The following is a 26755-nucleotide window of genomic DNA, read 5'->3' as shown; positions in this document are numbered from 1 at the left end:
AATATTATATTATCGTTTTTGTCATAGTATTGTCACACTTACACACGCACAAATAGGTTTTATATGACTTATTGAGGCCTAGATCAGACTATATAGTGCACTACATAATACTTTATAAATAAAAAGATAGTATTAATAAATACGCGTTTATCTTTCCGTGAACGTCATTACAACCATCTATCAAAAATAACAAACACTTTGACGGCTCATTCGCGATTGGCGAATTCGTTTATTTGTAAAGACGTATAGACGATCGAAACGGAGATTGGCCATTATGTAGGTGATACGCTTTAAAAGCCAAATTATACAGAGTGTGAGTAGCAAAAAGATATTCGTCCGAAATTCGTTATGAAATCTCACAAATATTAATTGAAGTTTTATTATAGGTATGCACTTTTTTACAGCAGTGCTGTGGCTACCAGAGGGTGCAAGAAGTGCCAAATACGAGCATGTTTGGATTTCACTGATTTTCAGGCTGTCGTTGTTAGGTAAATACATTTATTGCATGTAAATTACACTCGTAATTTTTCTTGTCCTTCAAAATTATAAATGTATACATATCACCACAAAAAAAAAATCAAATCCAAATTGTTATACGTACAATGACGATTAAAAATACATATATTATATTATATTATATTAATATACCATATAAAATAAATAATAAAATTACATTTTAAAACTAATTATTGTGTTTTAGCAGAATAGAAAGTCAACTTTACACATGTATTTCACAATTATCATCATATTCATATTCTACATAAAAATAATTAAGAAAATCAAACATTTCAGTAATTCAAATGACTGCAGTAAGTATATGACATCGAACGGATTGTTTAATTAATATTAGCTTTGAATAAGGAAGAAAAACGATTGCAATTATAATCGACTTTAGTTTTAACTTAAAATGATAATAATAGTCAAAAAATAACATTGGTGAAATTGTTTATGCTTATTTTACAGATCAAATATTAGTACCAGTGGAATTGACGAATCCAAAAGGTTTAATCGGTAGAATATACAATCACCTTTATGTAATTAAATCAAACCAGACCCAACGGCATGATTAAAAAAAAAAAAATAAAGGTATTTAAATAAACTGTTTACTTGAAATATTTTTATTTTTATTTGTTGTTATTTTCGATTGAAATAACCTCAGTAGCTAAGACTATTATTTGTTTAAACTTATTTTTATAAATACATCGAAATACTTAAAACAATTTTTTAAATTTATTATGATAATTGGAATTGAATATCAATCGCGAATTCGCAATTATACTAGATTTTAGTCCGGTGTCATCGGGAAAGCAAACAAGGCAGTATTTAAAAATGATATTTTGTCTGTGTTGGCATATTATTATAGAGTGTCCTTGCTTTCCCGTCGATGAACACCTATAATAGTTGTGACACTGCTCCGTATAAGTAGGCATATCATTATTGCATTGTAAACATCGACAATACCGCCGCCGTTGACAGGCTTGAGGCGCGTTGGATCATTTTGACGTGCTCGGGCGCTGTGCAACTATATATCTATGTACATGGGTATACGTAGAGGTATCGAAAAATAATATAGTCCGATGCACCTGCTGATTAGTATTTTTTATATTTTTATTTTTTTTTAACCAAAATTCGTGTTACACGCTTTCGTGTGACGTCGTAGTTGCGGCGTAGAGAATAAATGTCTAAAACCTTTGGCGACGTTCAACGATGATAAAAAAATAATAATAATAAAACCGTGTCATCTACGCGTTCACACACGCGCGCGTATATGTATACTTATGTGCGTGTATGCGTACAAATACTCACTGTGTACACACACTCACACAGACACAGACACAGACACAGACACAGACACATTCAAGACGTAGATATATCCACGAGGATCCGGTGCGGCGGATAAGAGGTTGTCTTATCTACGACGCCTTAGCGGCCGTCGTCGGTGCGGCGTTTCGGATCGGTCGTTCAGTGCGTCGTTCGACGGCACAGCGACAAACTCGCGCAGTGTGTTCGACTTTATTGATATCGATTGATTTTGGATCGGGAAAAAAAAAACACTAAAACAAATACGATTACCACCGATCGACCGATAACCGCAAACACGACCACCGTTCGATCGCCACGCACACGAATCCTGCCGAAGCGCCGACCATGTACCACGCGCACCACGAACACGACGTCTTGACCGGAGCCGATCCGATGGTCTTACAGCAACACCATAACCATCATCAGGACCATCACGGGACCACGTTTATGCCGGTCATGAACGATCAACAGCAGCAGCACAACCATCAACAGCACCATCACCATCACCTGCAGCAGCAGCAGCAGCAGGACCAACAGCACCACGAAGAGCAAATAATTCTACAGCAACAGCAACTTCAACATCACCACCACCACATCGAACCGACCGATACTAGCGTTGCCCTGGTCCCTTTCGGCCCGCAGGAACCCGTAGGGGGCGGCGGCGGCGCGACTCAAACGGTCGGGGCTTACGAGACCAGCTGTTGGCAGATACTTCCACCAGATTACCCGTACGACGACGACTTGAGATACGACAGGTAAGTGATCGGAATCGTATAAACTTACATAGGACTTATTTTATACATAATAATAATAATATAATAAATGCGTGTAGGTATATCGCATAACTGCACAATCGTAGTTTAGGCTATAGTGTTACAGTTTTTTTTTTTTAGTATGCAGTTTGTGCAAAACTGCAGTGCACTATGTGCAAATACGTAATAATAATATAAATCATCCTTTTTCGGTTTTGTACAGTAGTCCTGATATAATTGTATAAGCGAACTTGCGGCTTTCGACGCATAGACACAGATTATTAGTATCGATATACCTCGTCTATCGTTTAACTCGTCAACTGGCGATATGCTAACTTCACGGAAATAGTGTTTATTTTCTACGACCTTATAATAATATAATATATTAATATGATATCGATGTTATGGTTGACATCGATCCACATTAATTATTAGACAAGCATCATGCTGTTCGACCGCAAAACGCATAATGTCGTCGTAGTCAAATAATAATTTTTGAATTAAATATGTATATTAATTATTATTGCTATAAATTATAAAACGATTTAAAATTATCTTTGGTTAACCGTATGTATACGCCTGATCATGGTCGTCTTCTACTCATGTTAAAATTCTAACTTAAACACGACATTTCGTTGTCACGTACCTATATCGTGACGTGTTGCAGTTATTCATTGAACGAATGGTTTCGTTCATGGCGTTCGCTTAAAGTGCACTCGTAATGCTATGCGTGAATCGAAATAACATTGGCGCGTGTAGTGTACCTCTTACCGATATACAGTCGTAAGGACGAGCTGTACGACTTTCCCCATTTCTCGGGTAGGATTTAATGTGACATACCTTATATTACATTCTATATTCTAATATAATCGAAATAGGAAAGCTCTCGACGAATTTGCGGTCGTTTGAAATGCTATCGTGTTCGGTAGTCGAGAGTCTATTTTATGCATGTATAGGTACCGAATACAATATATGAACAACAATAATACTATATTGTCATACTTTGTCGCATGCGAGTATTTATAATATAATATACCGGTTGCGCAATACCATGATGGGCGGGTGGTAAAGGATGTAGAGGGGGTGAGGACTTTAGATAATATCATGACGAGAGACACTGGAAACCGAAAACTTGTTAAAGTCGTTATACGCCGCCTATAGAGACAGACAGAGAGAGGGAGAGTCAAAGCTCGCGTTCGTTATAATATTTATTGCGCCGAGTGGTTGAACCCCTCGAAGTTTGCGTTTGTTGTTATTGTTATACTCTTCACCGCACCGACCGTATACTATATACTTAAACGTGGGCACACATTTTGTACCAAAAGCACACGAAACGAGCTAAAAAAAAAAAAATTACACGATAGTATTATGACTATATATATTTTGTAAATATAGGTATATATATATAATACGATACATCGAGCTTCGTGAGTTTATTATTACTATATACACGCAGGTCTTTATATATATAATGTAAATGTATCTACCATAACGGAAAGGCCAAAGGAGGGCGTGAGAGAAACCGTCAGCTGTGGCCGATGATTAGACGTGCACAACCATGTGCCTGGCACTGCTAGCTTTCTTTTCCTTCTTCGTTTTTTTAACTTATCGTCCTCAACGTGCTAAGATTTTCATGATTAACGCGCCAAATACCCAACCATAAAGTCCAAAAACCATTAACAACACAAGTACGTGTCGTTATACTACTTTGATATTATAATATACTATTTTGTAGCTGCGTGATTTTTCAGTTTACTCGCAACAACCTATAGATGAGCAATATTGTAATATTTTATCATTAATTGTTCGGCGGATTATTTATTTCTAATTTTTGTTTAGGGATCTCATCTGACATTTGTTAGATCAATTTCAGATTGTCATAAAGTGATTAATTATTTCGTTGTATTATAATATACTACGCATAAACGTAGTATTATAATAAAATATTCGCTGTCATTATTTATTTTCTCGCGGAAGGTCTTCATTAAATAATATTTACATCAAAATATAGAAATATCTATTGCTAATATCTCACTAGAGTGTATTTTAATAATAATATTTCCTGTGAAACCCTGTAACATTATTGTATGTTATTAATAACTCGATACAAAAATCCATTGACCTATTTATTATTTTCTCAAATAAGCACAGCACTACTTTATGTAGGAGCTTGCAATTAAAGTAAGTATAATAATAAGTGGATTTAAAAAAAACATATTTACGACCAACGAAGTTAGAAAAAAAACAGTCACGCTATAATGTTTAACCTTCTTCAACCACGTTATTATTTTAACATTCTTGTTGTGAGTCTTAACTTTGATCTAAATTTTTAAATTAATTAATTAAAATAACTGTAATAAAAATTTATTCTTATAAAAGTTTTTATTTATCTTTTATACAACATACATCTACTTATTTTATTTTGTTTGTCCTCTGGTTATAGCTACCAAATGATATCACAATATTATTTCTACTTTACGAATCCGAATTGTTTATAGTTAATTGGCTTCTAATCTTCATTATTTATTTAGTTAGTCAGAGAATTTTTATTTACGAGCATTGTTTCGATTCATTCTCATATTTTATTCTAATTTTTTTTACTAATGTTTGAACATAACATTTTTGATTTTTCAATGATTCGTTCTATTCTACCTACTTATTCGAATGAAATATACGAAAAATATAATTTAGTTTTACTTTATAATTAAAATTTGTGTACATCGATTTTTTTCAATATATTATTTTAAACTATATAATTAAGACCAAAACGATTCATCACACATATTTTTACCACCTTATAAGAAAAATGTTATAATATTAGATACAATATAGGTGTCTATTTACTGCAATACTGCACTTATACCTATAACAACCAATTACTCTATTTTTTTTTGCGTTCACGTGTGCTCTTTTAAATAAATTAATGAACAAATATACATCGATTCATTTTCACCTGCTCCGGACAGGGTTAGGCCAGCAGTCATATTAACGAAAAACATAACAACAACAAAAACAACAACAGTCATATTACCGACCTTACTTATTATACCTGAATAAGCTATGTAGTATGGAGTGTCGTGCACACGCGTACCTATATACTACGATAAAAAAATAAGTGACGGGGTATAAAGTATAGGTAATAAAATATATACATACATGCGAAAAGCGGGTGGCGGGGGTGTTGTGTAATTAAGGGCAGATGAGCTTCAGTCGGGTCACGAAGGGAGTAGTCTAATTGCTCGGAACGAACGTAATTTGTCGGTATATTAAAACAAAAATAATAATATAATAAAAACCATATCGCTCGTCCATTAGCGCTCTACTTCCACACACATACACACACACAAACATACTTGTGCAATATTGCTGTTGAACAGGCGATGCGTTTAAAAAGCCTTTTTGTCGCCCTCCGCACGCGTGAGGTATAATATAACAGCGATATGGTTGTACAGTCGTGCGAGTATATTAACATTTGTATTTTTGTATTGTATATTATAAATCAATAAACTTAGGGTTTTTACGGGTTTTCCGAAACGATTAAATCAAAGTGGAAAACTATGTTACGGCAATACATGAGTTTTAGATAATAAGGTGATGTCATCAAATTCGAAATCATTATTGTAGCCTATTATGATTTGACGGGTGTTTATATTATATTTATCAGTACATTAATCATTTTTCTCAAAAAATTCAGAGATGTTTGAAAATCACAATTTGTAAAATAAAAATAACCGCGTTTGATTTATACAATATATATATAGTGAAAAATTGTATTGAGTGAAACAATTTGATAGAACATAAATACCTCCAAAATAAAAACCTAAAAATAATTAATAAACATGGTTTCGACTTAATCTGATTCGGTATAAATCCATTTCTATGTCTTGATAATATATACAATATCATTAAAAAAATTCAAAACTTTCGATGCATACATATTATTCTTGCATATTGTGAGTGTTAAATGTCTATAAACTTGCAACTACACTTTTAATTCGCATATTTGGCCATTATAATTATATTAAACTAACACATACGTTTTGAAAACAATGCTATATTAAGTTATATATTTTTTAAGCCATTGTAAAAAAAAAATCATTTTTGAAAAAAGACATTTTATCGTTTTAATTTTTTTTTTTGGTTTTTACTGTTTTTCACGAAAACATACATTTTTAATTAAATATTGCAGAACAGGACATAATTTTATTGTTCAGAATAATTCTTGAGTTTTATGTAAAAATTTAAATTTTGCACGAGTTAATTTCTTATAAGTATAGGTATATTTTCAATTTAAAGTTTAAATAAGTTCTACAATATTTTGCGGTCCAGTCTTATTTCGTTTCCTTACGCTCATTTTAACTTTGAATAATTATATAGTTATTACTTATTAGTAGTATGTAGGTATGTAGTTGTTAGTTATATTATAAACTATTTGGCCGAAATTTAATTAATTCTATTCTATAGTACATCGAAGTACTCTGAAATATATTCTGTTTTATAAATAGTAAATCAAAGTATAATATGTAGGTTATATCGCTATTCGAACAAATAAAATAAACTTAAAACATTATAACGAAAACAAATATAGTTCTGTGATAACTATTAAACGTGTCTAAGTAAAATAAAAATAAAAATCCGAAAACGTTAAAATCGTTAGAAATAATGAACGCGCTTTGATAAAAGAGTTAGATACTCGGTATATTATTATATTAAATGGTAATATACATTACCGAATATTTACCGATTGCCAGATTCGTTGTGTGCAAAGGATGTTAAAGGATGTACACAATGTGTGCTGTGCAGTTAACAGTACGCATACGATATCTCCAATAGGAGCAGAAAAATAATATATAAACGCTCCCCATTGTAGTCGATCGGTATTGGTATTGTATACATATTACATCGTTTCGGGGCTTTGTACAATAATACATATTATTTCGAACCCAAACCGTTTTAATATATATCGAACAACGACGGCCGACGTCGTGCGTATTTGTTCTGTTTTATTGTGTTCCCGTGCTAATTATTAGCGTTATTAATCCCCGTCCACATTATATTGTATTTATATACACACGCATAACACATAAAGTTTTATATTCGCACTCGATTTAAGTGTTATTGTACGACGTCCGCGCCCACGCGACACTATACCGTACCTACCTATTTTCCGGCGGGATGAATAATGTGTGTGTGTGTGTGTGTGTGTGTGTGTGTGCAGTGTTTTAGTATATTGTATTTCACGGACTTCAGACGAAAATTAATAATTTTATTACGAGTATACGTAATAAATAATATGATATAACGAATAATAATAAAATATTATATAATATTATACGAGGAATAAATCTAAAACACACACATGACGGTTGCGCGCGCTGTCGATGGCGGATTATAACTGACGAGTCGAACGCGACACGTGCATAACGATTCGGGGTAATAAACTTTATAGATATTTGACCGACAGAATAGAATATATTATACGGAGTGTACAAATGTGTGTAATTATAATGTTCTAATATTCTGTATAATTCATAATACACCTATTACACCTATAGTATACAGCGGTATATTAAACACTGCGGTTTATACCTACAGTAAATTGCAGTAGTATTTGGTTATTGCTTTATTAAGATATTGTAAGAGAATTTGATCGGTCGATGGCTATAGTTCCCTTCCCCCATACAAAAAAAAATTTTGGTTACGTCACTATGTGTTTGATAGGAAGGTTTATCTGTCAAAAATGATGCTGTGTTGTATTGGCAAATACTATCGGTGATTTGTTTGATCGTTTTAATACATTGTCACAACAGCTGACTGCAATGTCCTTTATACTTCCCAAATACCATGAAAATATTGTGACCTGTAATATTTGGATTTTGTTCCGCACAGCCCTACGGTACACGATATTGGGCAATTTTCAGGGAGGTCAGTTACCACAAAATATTCATTTATTATTTCATTAGTCTTCGTTAAGAATTTATTTACTGACGCTAGACAAAACCATCGCAATATTATTGTGATAAAATTTAAAATATATATTATATATTAATGTTCGATAATCGATATAGTCACGGAAATAAAACTTTACTGTCTTATTGTTGTAACTATTATTTAACTAGATCACCATACTATGATAAAAAATAAAAATAAATAAATAGTGAACTATATTAAGTATATAGGTACCTACTTACATCTAATGTCACAAGTGCTTATAACAATAGGGTACTTCAATTTAGAAAAACAATAACATTTCGTTTGAAATTACAAAATCTAACCGAGAGAACGATCGAAATGCGTTTTTAATCACCGTGATAAAAATAATAATAATATATTGTACAGTACAAAATAGTACGTATAAGTATAAGTATAAGTATATCATAATATTATATTTTCTTCATAGGACTTCAAAAAAAAAAGGCTTGTTGGCGATGTCGTAGAGTCCTTGAACGAATTTTCGTTACTATATTATTATTGCTATATTTTTATGGGTCTCTCGACACGACACGCACACGCAATACAATAAATGTAATAGGCATGCATATTTTTTTTTTTTATAATATACTTGTCTGTGAGCACATGCGAACGGGTTCGATGGGCTGTTGACGTCCATCGTGTTCAGAATTTACCGGAACAAATCAATGTTAGACACTCATCGCTACCATTTAATTTTGGAGAGACTCTAGAGAATTGGTTATACCTATTCTTATGGTTCTTTTACATAATATTATTAGCTCACTCTTCGTGTTATTATTTTATGCGGTAAAACGACCACTTCTAAAAACACACACATGTACCCATCACTGCTTAACATTATTCAATATACTTTATATTATAGTAATAAATAACACATCGTAGAGATTAATGTGATCAAAAGTTAAAATTAAATTACTTTTTTTTAATATAACTTCTAATTTACGAGTTAAATTCTTTCGATTATATTAATATAATGAATAAATAAATATTCAAATAAAAATTCGTGTAGTTTGATTTTAATTAAGTTAAGTTTCTTTTTTTTTCTTTTTTTGCGGTTTTCATAAAAATAATACATCTTACTTTTTTATATTAATTTAACGAGTAAAAAACATTATAGTTAACTAGATCTATGCCACTCAGTACTCTTATGAGTTAAATATTGTTGTTCCATGAAATACTTAAAGTATAACTTTTGGCGAATAGTTTTGGGCAAATACTTAATATTTATTACACTAGTTTATATAATAAGGTTTTTAATCATGGTATGTATTATACGTATTTTACATGCATATTAAAGTATTAAACCTATAAATTATAATAGCTATATAAAGTACAAAATAATACTACATATAATTTGAAAACGTACATTATGTATTATTAACCACTAATCATGTACAGCATAAAGTCGATTAATGTATATAATGAGTCTCTGTCTTAAAACAATATTATTGACATTCGTTGCGATATGTTATTTCTGACGAGCTTAGCATAATAAATATTATCTATATCCAGTATATAAACAGTATTACACTGGTATTATCTACTGTATACACGAATTAACTTGTATTATATTATAAGCAAGCATAGATTAAACCACATATTTAAATTCCTAATAAGACTTAAGCTCATGGGTAGACTTCAATAAATTGTATTTCATCAAAATATACGACTTCGATAATGAGGATTGAGATGACGTCTATAGGTTGATTGTTATAAACTGTTTTAAACAGGAAAAAATCAAATTGGCTTTAGGTCAGAAAAGGTAATTTTTACCATAAAAATAGAAGATGATTGACGTAGGGCGATAATGTTTACTTTTGTTTTAGTTATAACATACGTATTCATTAACTTTTTTAACTTTAAGTGAGTATCTGCACCATTTAAATTAGTTTTCAAAACAAAACGAAGCGAATTAATCAATATAATCGTCTTATTCTTTAATATAATATAATATGCAAGTTACATTATTATTTTTTTTATCCGTGAAAACTATTTTTCATTAAAATAAAAGCCTAGGTAAACGAGTCAAGTTAAAACCGATGATAATAATTATCGAAAACTCATAAACGGTAATCCGGATACTTATATAAATAAAAAAAAAACCCGTTTACTTAAATGGATCGTTTTGCTAACAATCGTTATATTTTAAGCTATACATTTATAAAGTTGGTGTAAAAAATTATTAAATGTTTATGATCGCACATTACCGTAGTCATTAGATCGATCGGATTTTCGAAAATATTAACACGATCACAATAACGTACCGTCGGTCGCAGTCTTACATCGTAATGTTGAACACAATATAATATCACATATATATTATTATTATAATTACCCTACACTGATATCGTCTACAATACAGCGAGCCGCCGCTGAAATCGATCTCTCTCCACACACATACACACACACACGCCACAAACACACAAACAATGATGACGATAATAGTAATAATAATAATAATACGATGATGTATCCGACGCGGCCGGCCGCCGTCGACGGACAACGGTTTTTAGGGGCGCGCGCGCGCCGCCGCCACCGTCACTTTCTACCCCCTTCCACCGCGGCCACGCCCGCCGTCCAATCGCCGCCCCGGGCCACTCCCCGTTCGCCGAGTTTTTCGCGCCCTCCCGACCGACGCCGCTCTCCGCCGACGGGGTCGCGGCTACGGCAACGGCGGCAGCGCCAGAAGCAGCCGCAGTCGACTCTCGTTCAAGTGGGTTGCTCGTCGACGACCAGTGCCACCGACACGACCCTCATCGCGTCTCGAGTGTCCGATCCGAACCAAACCGCGTTTCTCTCCTCGATTCTCGACGGCTCTATCGTCCGCGACGTATACGTTTATAATAACTATTATCGATATTATATCACTGTTGCCGTGCTAAATTAAAATTAACGTACGTTAATACGTATGCAATAATAACTCGATTTACGCGAGTGCGTGACAATTGTCTTAAAAACGATTTTGTGAATGTGATAAATATCGTTTTTCAATAACCGCGAGATCGTCGTCTCCGTCCGACTTCTGGACACGTGCGATTTCGTCCCGGCGACTCTCATAATATTATAATAATCTTACTGTCACATTGCGAGTGCGACTCGCGGACAACGATTTTTTGTACGCGACCGCGATCGCCATGTCCGACAGCGAAAGCCCGAAACCCGCGGAAGAGGTGCTCATGCACCATCACCATCACCACCATCCAAGGATACCGCCGTCGCTGCTCGCGTGGTGCCCGGCCATCATGCCGCCCTGGTGCTCGCTGCTTCCGGCCGCCTGGTGCAATCCGGCAGCCCTCAGGTCCGCTTTCCCGGGGTCAGTATATATATAATGTTAAACATTACAAGACGCTCGTGTCCATCACATAAACGTCTAAACGCTATACACAATTCGATTGTAAATGTTTGACGTGGAGCACGTGCGGTGTTGTACCTACGCGTATTTCAAATCGTATTTTTTTTTTTTAGTACATATAAAACAGCGTAAATTAAATAATATTATGATTTTAACCGGATAGAATTTTTTCCAACGATCTATTAAAGACATTTTTGGAATATTTCAACGTGTATGAAATTCACATTTTAAACTTAATTATATTTGAATTTTGCCTGAACGAATGTGTTGTATAAAAATCATCTGTATGCTTTTCAGTTTTTGATTAATAGTGCTGTATTTAAAACGATCTTTTATAATACTGTCTATCATGATCGATATTATAGGTATAGTACTAACATTAATCGATTATAATTAGATTAGAGGCGCATGAAACGTATTACGAAAATATATAAATGCATTATATCATTTTAATACAGATATTAATAAGTATTAAAAAAAAAATAATGAAAAATACAATTTGTTTTATCATTGTATTGTTAGAAAATAATTTTTTTCAAATGTTTTCAAAAAGCAAAAGATTGATATTAGTTGACCATTAATCTTACTCTAATTATGAAAAATAATATTTACATATTATTACCATATTAAGTCGAATGAATGAAATATTTAGGGTAGGATATTTTACGGGAAACAGATATTTAACTAATTTTGTATCATTCAACTGCTGTTTATTTGCTTTTAATTTGTTCGTAAGGGGGTGAATTAAATGATTTTGAAATGAATCGTTTTCCCTCCCCTATAAACATACAGCTGCGGTGATTTAATATCTATAATTTAAACATTACACAAATACTCAACACATAATATAATATATTATAGTGTAGTTAAGTGTAAACTTATATATTCTACGATTAAAAAATTGTATTAACGTGATAGGGTGTATTACAGTCTCACGATGATAATAAAATTATATTTTTAGTAGGTATCGTATAATTTTTCTGTAATATTCACAAATAATCATAGCATAGAAGCATAATGTATAGTAGTTTGGTAGTCACGAGTTATTCAAATATACCAAAAAACTACACTTTTGAGGGTTTATCCAATTAGCCTGCACTCCTCACAATATTTAGTTTAGATACATTTGATCTGTCATTTATTATAATTGATAATAAGCGATTTTTAGACTATTTAATAAACATGCCTTCAAATCATTTAAGTTATAATGTAATATTTGTAAATAATAATGTTTAAAATGGGTGATAAATTTAATTTAAAATAAACTTTTGATCACTTAACCAAATAATGAAAAAAATTATTATAAAACACGTCATAAAATTATTAGATACGGCTTTTATTTTTTCGTTCTGTGGTTTTAAATTGATTTTCAATCATTTTTTTTATATAATAACAAATATATAATAAAAAAAATAATAATATATAATATAATAAAATTGTAGTTATTAATTTATTCCAATTTAAAAACTGGTATGATTTTTTTTTTTATTTATATTGTTAAGAGGTTAACAATTATTTTTGCTCATATCAAACGCAAAATTAGTCTAATATACATGTATCGTTTATTAACTTAAATCATTATTTCGTTTTTATACGTCATGTCTAAACGTGTGTGCATTATGTCCTCAATCTTCTCTAAAAATCAAAATACATGTCAGTATGTCACTAAACTTAATATTTTTACATCATGTCCAAATCTATTCCTGTTCCATAGGAATTGTACTACACATATTCTGTTACTGAAATCGTATACTGCATTATTTGAGGGTACAACTTATCGTCAGTAAAATATTCAATTAGGTAGAATAATAATTAGAGTCATTAGATACAACAGTTGACATAGTCATGTGAAAAATCATTTCGGTATGAGTCAGTACTACTAAATCGATGTATAAAAATTGTCTTCTCCCATTCTATAGGCTAAACGCCGTACTACCCGTGGATCATAATATATATATACTGCTTATAGTATTATATTATTATGTCATCTACAGTGGACTACTGGCGAAGAACAGAGCGTTTTAAAACAACGAGTGGACGACGTGCGTATCGAGTACATAATTTATAGGTATATAAAAGGATGAAATATAATAGGTATAGCTAATAAAAAATATTATATTATGCACACATTTTGTCGACTTAAAATTTATGGCGAGGAAAGGAAAAAATGTTTAAAATCCGTCTGTATTAAAAACGAAACTTGAATTCAAAATATTAAAAAACCGGTAACTGCGATGATTTTACATTAGTATGTGCTCGCATACTTATAGTACGCAATGGATCGGTAGACAATTCGTTCGAACGAAGCGGGAGGGTCGGGGCACGACGGTCTCGTAATGTAATAGCTTTTAGTGCATCTCACACTCGCGCACACGAACGTAATAATAATAATATATGTGATAAATTTATTATAATAATATAATATATTATAACATTATGTACATTAATATATATACGTATATCGGTCGGGCTCGATCAGCAGTTGCAGTCGGTTTAGTAATAATAATAATAATAATACATATAGTCGTTATATGACGACGTGTCGACGGCGGTCCGTTTGTATAATAATAATAATAATATGTACCGGCTATACCTATGATGTTATACCGTTTTATTGGTGCCACCGATCCGCGCGCTAAGGCGATATTATATTATTATATTCGTGGGGCAAACGTGCGCGCGAACGGGTCCGGTACGTGACTTTGAATAAATTTCGGCAATATTACTGCCGCTCTCCACAGGTATTATATTATAGGTACGGTCGTAAATACGACGCCGCCGTCGCGGTGTATATGTTAATTTTAGTGCAGCCCGGTTTTACGCACTCGGAGTGGATGAAGCTTATGTATATAGCGTCTCCGACGATGTCGTGTCTGTTATTTAAACGGAAGCTAAAGACCTGCAAGGATCAAGCCCTAAGCTAATTCTGTATATTATATTTTGCTGCGAGATCCGATTGTGGTTGTATTATTATAATTGGTACTAGTTATATACCAATATGTATTTATCGTTTCTTAAATTTGACGGACTGGCACCGGCGAGAAAAACTTTAAGTTCTTGTGGGTAGATTTTACGGTTATTTAATACGTTCTAGCGCTTTGGAACAATAATAATACTTAGTTCCCAGCTGCCTGTACGCATGTCGCATAATGTATGATTTGAACCTACTCTGGAAAACTCTGTGTACGATTTATTTTGTAAAGAGTTCGGAAAACTGTCGATCGATTTCGACATCTCATTTTTTTAAACGACGTTCGCATACTATTCTTACGATATTTCGGAGACGCTTTTGGTGAGAGCTACGGATACCATGTCATGCACCATCTCGCGGCGGTGCACGGACAAACATAATAATAATATTATAATACTTTGTACACGCAGTTTCGAGTGTGTGGGTGTATAGGGCGGCGTAAAATAATATTATAATAATATAATCACAACAGGTGTCGCTTCCACTTCACCGTCGTTCGAGAGTATAGATTAGGGGGACACAGGAAGAACGTGCTCGATTGGAATTCCCGAGGATTTGACGACGGCCGAAATTACCCGGTGTCATCGGAACAGAAGGGTACTTATGCACGCACGTATGCATGTATTTATTATGTGTGCTCTTTGATGTATCACTTATTGCGGTTCGATTGTATAAAACTCACCGCCACCGCGATTTATATTATACGGTTGTTTTGGGCATCGCGTGGGCCGAACGAGGACGTGAGTTTATATAGATGGATACCACTTATATACCGCTGTATAGGTGGTACATACGAGTATATAACTATATAATATGTCGAGTGGAGCGTGCGTTGCTCACGTCGTGTTTATACATCGCAGCTTTCGTATCGGACGAACAAACGTCGTCAAATTCGATGCGCGTAGTAGGTGACTACACTTGGACCGGATGTGTAATACAAGTTATAGGTCAGGATTCTTTACAGGAGAAAGACGGTTAAGTCGTGCAGGTGCACGCATTATTAGCGGGGACTTTTAAGTGCCCATTTATATAGCCCGTGTCTTTTAGAACGACTAGACCAGTTCGCGGATTAGATAGAATTAAGCATTTAATTTATAAAGTTTTATTAAATGACAAAAGAATTTCGCATTTTCAAAAAGTTTCGAAAAACCTAACCAACAAAGGAATTGAATTAATAAGATTAATTATTATATTTTAAAAAATTTACAAAAAAAAAATGTCTAAAAAATTTGCAAACTTATGTTATTTAAGAACTGTCTATCTCGGAAAATGACATACGCCTCTTTAGTCGCTTGGTACTTGCCAACCAATTAGGAGTAAAAATAAAAATAAGATAAGATGACAAAACCGAACCAAATAATATTCTTCGCAGAAAAAAATTTAACAATTCTAATTGGCATATACCCTAAAAGAGTATATACAGAGGCTATAATAAAGCCATTCTTTCAGTCCTAGTTAAATCTTATTATAACAACTTTTAACGGGTTTTTATTTTTATTTTTTATGCATTGCAGGCTTTTGGACAGTATAAAAATGCCGAGCAGTCAAACACGACCGTCCGGATTCCACATATGCGACATATTGGACTTGAACGATGGAAAAGTAAACTCCACCGACAATACGAACACAACACTGAGTTCCCATATAAACGGTAATAATAATAATAATAATGTAAAATATGATAGATACGATAATACTTAATATTTTTTAATATTATCATCGATCACATATCAGATGTTATATCTAGACTTAAACGTATTTAGCTCAGATTCACGACTAAATAAAACCGTTTTATCATTGCCTTTTTTTTTCGACAGCTCCCGACGTGCACAACGTAAGCACGGGCTTCCAGTTCCCCAGCGTTTTGCAATCATCCACAGAGTTGTTACACCACTGGCCCACGTCGCTCACCGAACTCCGAGGTAAGAACGACATTTAATTTCCACATAATATTATTGTAGAAATTAGTTAATTATTTATAATATTATGGATTAGGTATAAATTTATAGTATATAATAATTTAAATACAACGACTAAAATGCTAATTTTATAATACGGTTTATGGATTTTGGGCGATATATAAAACGATATGGCGTGATTCTATACTACGCTTCCGTGACGTAATGTTGTGCCACGGTCAAGTAGCACTAGAAATGATTTTAGTTTTTTCCTCGCAATATATTTTATGTGTAGCCAACGGATGGGGAGAGTTTAATTTATTAAATTTAGTGATATAATCGTGATATATACCGTGTAATGAGTATAAAGTATTTAATTATAAATACATTTTTATACCTATATAAGATTTGCAGTGGCGATGGCGTGATAAGGGGAAATACGTTAGCAATGCGACAATATTAAGGGAGACTTGTTATCCCTACGATAAAACCTAATCGGGTCATTCTAGAATTCTGATTTTTTTTTTGTAATAAAAGTGGAATTTTGGTTTTATACGTCAGTGGAAAACTTTTATATGGAGACCCCACTGTCCCCGTGGTATAGTTAGGTGACATATCATATACTCCGCCGACCTAATACATATATAGAAATCTATGAGTTCCTACAATAGAATTTACAAATACTCGACAGTAAACATGCGTATATAAAATTATTATTATTATATGATATTACACAAGCCGAGTGTTGCACAGTATCACATTATACGTATCCACTAGACGTCGCGTTCTAATAATGGCGGTCGGACGGACGTTAAAATTTAAACCCGTTATGCCGACGTGGGGCTCCGGTGGAGAGCTCGCAAAAAGGGCGGCGGCGGCGGCGGCTTTGTCGGTGACGGAGTGCTGCTCGCGGGGAGGTGTATACAAATTAAATGCATAAGGCTCCCCCGTCGTTGTCGTATCGTGCTCACCCCGGACGTATACATGTTTATATATATTATATATATACGAGTTTATATGTATATAATATATACGCGAGACTCGTGAACCCAAAGCTCCCGTTTGCCTCTAAGTGGATTAAAACACGCTCCCTCCCGGTGCGAGCAACAGATTTACAGCGGATTTTCCCTGCCGTTTAACGCGCCGCAGCCGACAATGGTTTTTATTAAAAACCCAAGTATATTATTTACGCATACACCTGTGTGTGTGTGTGTGTGTGTGTGTGTACGTGTGTACAGAGTTACACACACACATACGCATACGTATATAGATATACATATAGGGTTTTGTGTACATGTGGGTTGTAGTGCTCTCTAGTTTTCGACCGTTATTATCGAGCGCAGTTCGCTAGCTCTTTACGTGGCAAAACTCTAAACGGCCGCCATTCAGGACTAAATTCTCCCCTCCCTTCATCTATATTAAAAACATACAATATACGGATATATATAGTACTATATTAAACATTAATCAATAATAATTAACAGTGAATAGAACCTCTACTCATAGTTTTTACTTATATAAAAAGTTTTTAATATGTGCTTAACATAATATGAGTATATGTAAGTATAATTTATGCTTTAAAGTTGTAGATATTATTCTTAATATTAGGTATAGTATAACGTAAAAGGGCAATAAAGTTACCAACGGTATTTTTAATTTTAACAACCAGAACAAATGACTTATTTTGATTTAATTTCTACTTTAGAAGGGGCTAAATATATAGTTAATATCTAATGTATCGAAGACTACTATATAGTAGGGAAAGGGGTAATACTATCTTAATATTCCTCAAAATAACTAGTCTTCCAATAAAAAACCTATAAGAAACGTAATAAACTTTAATATACAATAAGTTTTTTTGAATTGTAAATAGATAGTGAAAATATATAAAAATAAGATGGTAGGTTCTATCTATATCATAATCAGCAAAACTTTATAAGTGTTTCTATTATGATGTACATATTTTAATGACAACTATAAAGGATTACACAAAAGGTGCGTAGAAAAAACAATATTCAAACTTAAGCGTAGGTAGGTATGCTTGGAAAATAAATACGTCGTAATATTCAATCATGAATTGGTGCTTAAAACGAAGGGAGGTGTAAACAATGTATTTTTCCCTTATACAATTTCAGGGGGAAAGTACCCCCTAGGTTCTTTTCACAGATTACGCCATTGGCGGCTGGAACCGTATCCAAGCCGTGCCTATCCGCCGAGTGTTTGTATAACAACGAAACGACAGCACCGATTCGAATAATTCGAGAACCTTTGCCTTTTTTTTCCCCGATACTTCGATACTTTCAGCCGTTGCCGTCCAAAATGGGCGAAAAGCTGCATCAGTGATATCGTATCATCGCGACTCGGGCGAACATATTACAATTCTGTGGCGCGCGACGTCTTCTAACTAGCGGGCGTCTCACAGCACCGCACAATAACGTATAATAGTATAATAAATAGTAATGCATATAATAACATTATACAACGATAATCGACGGCATCGCGTCTTCGGCAAAAACACAATACCCATGCACGTACGCCGCGACATTCCATTATAGTAATAAAACGTCACAGAACGGATATTGTACTAAGTATATCTGTTATAGGCGGTAGCTGTAATTTGAAGACGAAGACTATAACGTGGTGGTTGGCTTTTGTGCGTTTCTGACAAATAACATATATTATTATTGTTGTTGTTGTTAATATGTATAATATGTAATGTAATATTATTATAATACGTCGAGCACAATGCGGTTAGTTCGCAGCCGTATATACTTACAATCCGTACACGGATTGTCCGGCCGACCGCGAGTCTGTCGCGAGCGCGCGCCCATACCACGCCGAAATACGTTTCGTATGACGTTTTAAAAACTCGTGTCGAACATCTGCGACACAATATCGTACATCATACCTAACACTATACGCTATTACAATGCGCGCATAATCGGTGGGGCATATGATAGGTGTGTATAATATTATAATAATATGTATAATATATTTTACACGCACGCGCGCGCCAGAGACAGGGAGAGGGAGAAAGAAAGACGATCGGGTCGCATGTACGTGACGCGGTGTGTACAAACTGGGTGGAGTTTGGCGACAAAAGGGCGTGACACGACGGCCGTTCAAAGGTGACCATTGTGCGAATTACACGGGGGCTTATAGGCGCACAAAAAGAAAAAAATATAATGTAAAAATCTCTGCGCGGGGAAGTACATACGCAATACGCGTTTTTATAATATGGGGGACGATTTGGGGGTTTTTTTTTTTAACTAAACAACATCAATAGGTACACGGATAATCTGACGACGGTCTCGTGTATGTACATACCTATATAATGTGTACACGCATTGTGTAACAAAAGAGCGGACAAAATGGTTGCTGTCTGCTATTCATATATTATATTATAGGTAGATACATACCGCGTCACGTCGTATAATATATACTATTATATATAATACAGGAACATTAATTGTTTCGCCCTACCACACGTACGCCGTCCGTATAACATATAACATATAAAATTACAATATAATAATATACAGAGAAAGAGATGATGAGGAACTTAAGAAAAACGATCGACACGGGATTGTATAATAATAATAATAATAATAAAGAAATAATACGCGTATATTATATGGTTACCTCTGTGCGATCGGAATGATATTATGGAGGCCGCGGGCGAGGCAGATGCGCTGCGACAGGAATCACGGTGACAATACGATTGGCGTGTAAATGATTAGTGTTTAACGACTTTTTTGTTGTACGAATGACAGTGCACACGCTGTTGCAGGGGTGGCTGTAAAAAGGGGGTTTGGCGCGTAACCGATACCGCGGTTAAGTGAAGACCGATAACCATAATCTGCTGCGACGCGTGTAATTCTCGCCACTGTACGTTCATGTAGGTTTTTTTATTATATCCTTATTAACGGTGTTGAATCGATGAATAAATCTAATAATTTACGATTGAAATCGTATTAATAATGTATATAGTCTTCGATTATGTTTTGAATACATAGGGTCCACCGAATTAATTATCTAAAAATGTTCAAAAAAATAAACAACCTAAAAAGTCTAATAGAAGAAACACTTTGAATTGTTTCAAATTAGTTACACACTACAGAAACAATATTATAACAAACATTAAAGTTAAAAACAAATTTTAAATATTTAGGATTTCTTAACAGCAGCTACAATTTTAATTTTAAATAGATTCATATTACCTATCTTACTTCGATCGAAAGTTTTTCCGATAGGTACTGAACCGATAGCAAAACCCGAACCCTTATCGTATTTTTTAAAGAGTGGAAACCTGGTATTTTGAGGAAGTGGTGAATTATTTGGTTCTCAAAGCTTATTTTTCTTTTTAACACGATAAATCTCGTTTTTATACATTATATAATTTATTATTATATATCAATATTATACATAGGTTACATTTATATACTTAATATTATGTGTTAACATTACGATTTCTGCGGGTACCCGTCGTATTAACCAGATAAAAATGTAGTTACTTCTATAGAACGTTTTTACTAAAAATATGTTCTCCCTATAGAAATCGGATGATTTTTATGTATATTGTAACTTTTTACCCTCAGCCCACGTAATACGGTTTCAAAAATAATTATGATTTAAAAAACATTGTGCACAGCGGACATTAACAATAACACCTCATTCGTTTGTGTTTCAGGATTCGGAATGAACCATCACGGGGCCCAGCAAGCCAGCCCGGACAGCACGTCTCCCGGGGTGACGGACCTCACGGACACGTCGAGCACGCCCAGTGGACTGGCGGCCGACACTTCGAACGCCAACGCCAACGTCAGCGGGGGCGGCGGTCCCGGTTCCGTGGCCGGCGCCGGCGCCAAGGACGAACCTTCCGAGCCGGAAGGCGACGATATGGATGACGACTTCGACGACGAGTCGGGCACCGCGGGCGGCGAACAGGACCGGTCCGGTTCGTCCGGCGCCGGCGGTCACCCGTCCGATATCAGCGGCGGTGGCGGTGGCGGCGGAGCGGTGCACAAAAAACGCAAGCGCCGCGTCCTGTTCAGCAAGGCCCAGACGTACGAGCTGGAGCGCAGGTTCCGGCAACAGCGGTACCTGTCGGCTCCCGAACGCGAACACTTGGCTTCGATCATCCGGCTGACTCCCACGCAGGTCAGTTTGCTTTTCATTTTCCACATCATAATAATATGTACACACATCATAAACGCACATAGCATAATATATGCTAATATTATAGTCGAGCTTGGACTTTCGTCTGTTTGTATATACATTTTTTCCGATTGCTTTTATCGTATTACTATATGATGTTTATCGTTTACTTAAGTACAAAATAAAATTCCCAAGGTTCGTAATCAACCGACTAACATTTCAAGTGCATACTGTTTTGCGAATGTCGGTATTTTTGCATTTAAAGGTCGAGCGTATTATTGATTTTAATGAGAGTATAGTTTGAACGTGTATCCAAAATGTAACACTTTTTTTACAAATATTTTTCGTTTGTCTGTTAATCATCTCAACTGTGTAAATAAAACGGGGGATAGAGCCTAATTTTAATTTTAAAGGTTAGTGGGCAAATATAGTGCAGTTATCATAACTTTATCAAACCGTTTAATTATAAGTCTATTTTTTTATACCTAGTTGTTGCACATATTTAGTATATATTATTTTACTAAGTATTTTAACCTCATATTATAAATTGTTTGATGCATTCTAGTGCATTAAAGTCCTTGCTCTGCTATACCAAATTCACTCTCAGTTTGACCGATTGTCGGTTCTGTCGGTCAATCGAAATGAGTATCTATGTTATAGGTGTGCGAACGTGTCCCTTATAGATCTAGGTAATAAATTAATGCCTTTCTAGACCCGACTCTACGAATTACCTGAATACGCCGCTCTTTTATAGGATTGAGTCGTCTCAGTGTGTGGTACTCTCAGATAGATTATCTATATATAGTCGCTATACATAAGACGAAGTCCCTTCAAAATCTTTTCTGTTTACCGCTCGCTAATGATGATAATATTATATGCGTCGCCGTTCGCTCTGCTCGTCTCATATATATATAACATAAAACAACGGCTGGACTGACGTTTTCGTGTGTTTTGCAATGTTTCAGGTGAAAATCTGGTTCCAGAATCACAGGTACAAGACTAAACGGGCGCAACAGGAGAAGGGCATGCACGTGGACCATCACGCGGCGGCCGCGGCTAACGCTCTGTCTTCGCCGAGGCGGGTCGCCGTGCCCGTGCTGGTCCGGGACGGCAAACCGTGCACCAACCAGCAGCCCGGTGTCGGCGGCAAGGCCGAACAGATGGTGTTGCCGTCGTACTCGCATCCGCTGATGCACGGCCAGACTCCCAGAACGTGGTGGTAGTCGTACAACCACGACCGCGGTACATAATAATAGTATAGTGTGTGGTCGTCGCGACGGCCAGTATTGTCTTCCTATGTAATAATAATAATTATGATAATAATAATAAGTAACGTATAAATCCATATAATCATGTGTTAAGCGCATAATATTATATTATATTATATACCTACCTGTCAAAAAAAAAAATATTTAAAAACATATTATTTATTATATCTTCCGACCGTCGTTATAACATCATAATTTAATATTATTATATGTGTAAAATATTCGATTACGTTAATTCGAGGTTGGCCGAAATACGATAGTGTTATCGACGACGATACCTATATCGAAAAGCTGATCGATGTCTGTAATATATGTTATGGTGTATAATATAATATAGATAATATGGTATAGTTACCGTTCGCGTGTGGATATCATATTATAATACATAGTCGACATCGATTGCGCGAAAACATTGTTATTCACTATTATAATTCGATCGTGGTAAATTCTCGATTTATTTGCATATATTATATGTTTATACAGGACGTTCCATTAGAAAAGCCACGGATATTTGCGATATCTGATGAGAATTAAACTAAAAATTCTAATTTTACTCGATAAATCGTCCTATATATTATATTAAACACGACATATATGATGTACATATTATATACCTCAATAATTATAATAATAATAATGATGATAATAATATAAATAATAATAATAATGATTGTAATAATAATATGTGGCATTAATATGTGTTAAAAATGTTTAAATAGATTTTTCGGTCCCTCGTCAGCGCGGTTTCATTCGAAAGTTAGCGATGACGCGCTACGACTGTGTCCCTTCCCTCGTTTTGATAAAACAATTATGTATTAATTATAAGTAATTAAATTATATTATTATGAACGATATTTTATCGATCAAAAATACAGTAGAGTATAGCGTATTAATGTATATTAATAATATTATTCAAACGTAACTAATACATTTGATAAAATGTTCATTTGTAAAAAAGTTTTTAAAAAATTAGGCTAATTGTATTATCATTAAATATTATTATTTGTTTATTTATTTATTTATTTATTTATTTATTATTATTATTATATTACTTAAATAAGAGTTTAAAGAAACAAAAGACTAGTCATTACGTGTATTTTATTTGTTTATATATTTTTATTGTTAGAACGTTATATACGCACCGACGGGTTGCATATTGTAATTTTTGTAATTTGTAAGTTGTACATAAGTAAAATCGAAAAACATATTATGTTTGTTGAATAATGCTATTCGAAATACGAAAAAAAAATGTATGAAAAATTTACTTGATCATTATATAGATAAATAAATAATTGTTACGATATATAATACGATGTGTAATTATTTATTTCGACTTAACCCCAAACACGACGTTATAACTTTTATCCAAAAATTGTCGATAGTCAGTACGATGTCCGCTCGTAAATTCGTAAGTATGGATGTAGTGAGAGAGGGGGTAGAACTCTCGGAAAAAGAATTGGATCGCCCGTTTTGATTTTGCAATCGGTTTTGCAGACCCGCCACCCGCGGGAACATCTAACCGTGTCGAGCGACGACAAAACACACGAATAGGCATACAGAAACCGCGTTTGTGGTATAAAACATTATTTAATAATATTATATACCTATCGACGATCTAACGTCGAGCTACTGCTGAGTGCCTCGACTTGCAGCGATATGGCATGACGTCTCGTGAATTGTTTTTACGCATATTACCTATCGACGACGTTGGCGGCAGACGAAACATATAGTTCTATATTATATTATGACGCAATGACCAGGTAATATATTATATTATTATTTTTTTTTCGAGAGACAGAAGAGCGCGGCCTCGCCTTGTTGACAAATCTGCACGCCTTTTTATCGATCGGCTTGTACACACACGCACACACCATTAACATATTATTATTGTGTTATGATATATATGTATTATAAATAAGATATTTACCTATATACACATATTATAATATTAGATAAATAGAGATATCTGCTATGGCATATTAGACGCGTACGCATATCATATATTTTATTGTGTATATATATATATATATATATTAGTGAAACTACAGGAAAAAAAAACAACCAATAATAATTATTATATTGATATTGTGTGTGTTTGCGTTACGGATATCGACTCGGCCGTGTGCGTTATTTGTACGACGATTTCGTGCGCGATCGATCGATTTTTCACGTTCATAAAAAAAAATATATATTAATAATAATAATATATTGTAACCGTTTGCTGCTCTTATCTGACACGACCGCGTTATCAGAGGCAAACAAAACCGTGTCAATAAAATAGCGCCGCCGACGCGTCGTATAATATTATATTATACGTGCGAGTGTAATATTATTATTGTAGGTGTGATATAAATGATTTGTATATTGTTAGAAAAAATAATATATCGATCACTATTTACACACGTTCGATCTAAGATCCGACGCACGTGCGTCAAACGTGTCGCACCGATGCCGCCACAGATATTATTACCTATACACATAGATACCCGATTATATTATTATTGTCTGCAGCACACGAGTCGCTGTACTGCTGCAAATTTTACCTAAGTTATTATGTGCTGACGATTAATGATTAATCACAATAATATAATATAACACCTCTCGTCCACGACGTGCAGTACGATAGTCAAAGCCGTGGGAATGATGATCCAAGGTCATACGAATAGAAAAAAATTATTTTATTTCATTACGATCGATCCGACAAAGCTTTATATAGCGACGAATCGGCTTCATTCGCCGTCGCTCTAAAGTTGTACGAATAACGTAGGTCGGGTATTTATTGAACACGTTTATCATAATTTATTCACCGGTGGCGAGAAATAAGAGACTAAAATAATAATAATAATATTCTATCAATGGCCCAAACATGATTTAACAAAATTGCATAAATTGTTTAAAAAAATACTAAATCAACAAAAAGAAAAAATGCAGCGCATTGCAATTGAATTGTTTATACGGTTTTCGGGTGCTGAATTTATTCACGTATTACACGGGAATAAAGAATTTAAACAAAAGTTTCGACGTTAAATACCGTTTTAATTCGGGTTAAAAAGTGAACAGATGCGTGACGTTCATTTATACCACAAGAAACAAATTTTTCGAATGTCATCAAAATAATTTAGCTCGCCCCTTCCAAATGTTGAACATTTGTGTTCCTATGTTATAATTTATTCATATTTAAAATTAGTTAAGTTCATTAAGCTAGTTTGATTTGCATACCTTTCAATTTGTGCATTATGACTCGATTCTCTAACAACTAATCTCTTTTATTTATTTTTCACCTTCTATTGTTCTTGTTTTTTTTTTCTAAAAAATTCAATAAATATATTTATTTTTTTATTTTTAATTTTTTTAATTTTCTTTATCTTATAACTTCTAAATTATTCTGTACTGTCAAGTATTTTAAAATACATATTCGTTAACAAACGTTTTGAGATAATTTATTTTCATCAATAATTAAACTTTATTTCACAAGAGGGCCTATGTCTTGGATAACTCTTCAGAAAGCAATGGGTGAAAATTTAATTCTGGATAACAAGAATTTTAAAATGAAAGACTAATTATTATTCTATTAACGAAAT

At 34.1% G+C, this 26755-nt stretch overlaps 1 protein-coding gene across 2 annotated transcripts; it reads left to right on the top strand.

Annotated features, from left to right (window-relative positions):
* The first annotated feature begins 1273 nt into the window (after positions 1-1273).
* Positions 1274-24482, top strand: LOC126549921 (homeobox protein vnd-like). Of its 2 annotated transcripts, none has more exons than XM_050200371.1 (5): positions 1274-2558; positions 16366-16502; positions 16669-16773; positions 21440-21909; positions 22872-24482. In XM_050200371.1, the coding sequence occupies exons 1-5, from the start codon at positions 2149-2151 to the stop codon at positions 23127-23129; spliced, it is 1380 nt and encodes a 459-aa protein (XP_050056328.1). In that variant the 5' UTR covers positions 1274-2148; the 3' UTR covers positions 23130-24482. The 2 variants fall into 2 exon arrangements, with proteins under 2 accessions (XP_050056328.1, XP_050056329.1); XM_050200372.1 differs by lacking the exon at positions 1274-2558 and adding an exon at positions 11214-11841.
* The last annotated feature ends 2273 nt before the right edge of the window (positions 24483-26755 follow it).

The sequence above is a fragment of the Aphis gossypii genome, chromosome 2 (genome assembly GCF_020184175.1).
Source record: "Aphis gossypii isolate Hap1 chromosome 2, ASM2018417v2, whole genome shotgun sequence".
In the NCBI taxonomy this organism is placed as follows: Eukaryota; Metazoa; Arthropoda; class Insecta; order Hemiptera; family Aphididae; genus Aphis; species Aphis gossypii.
Note: the sequence above shows the minus strand (reverse complement) of the source record. Positions and strands in the feature narration are given on the sequence as shown.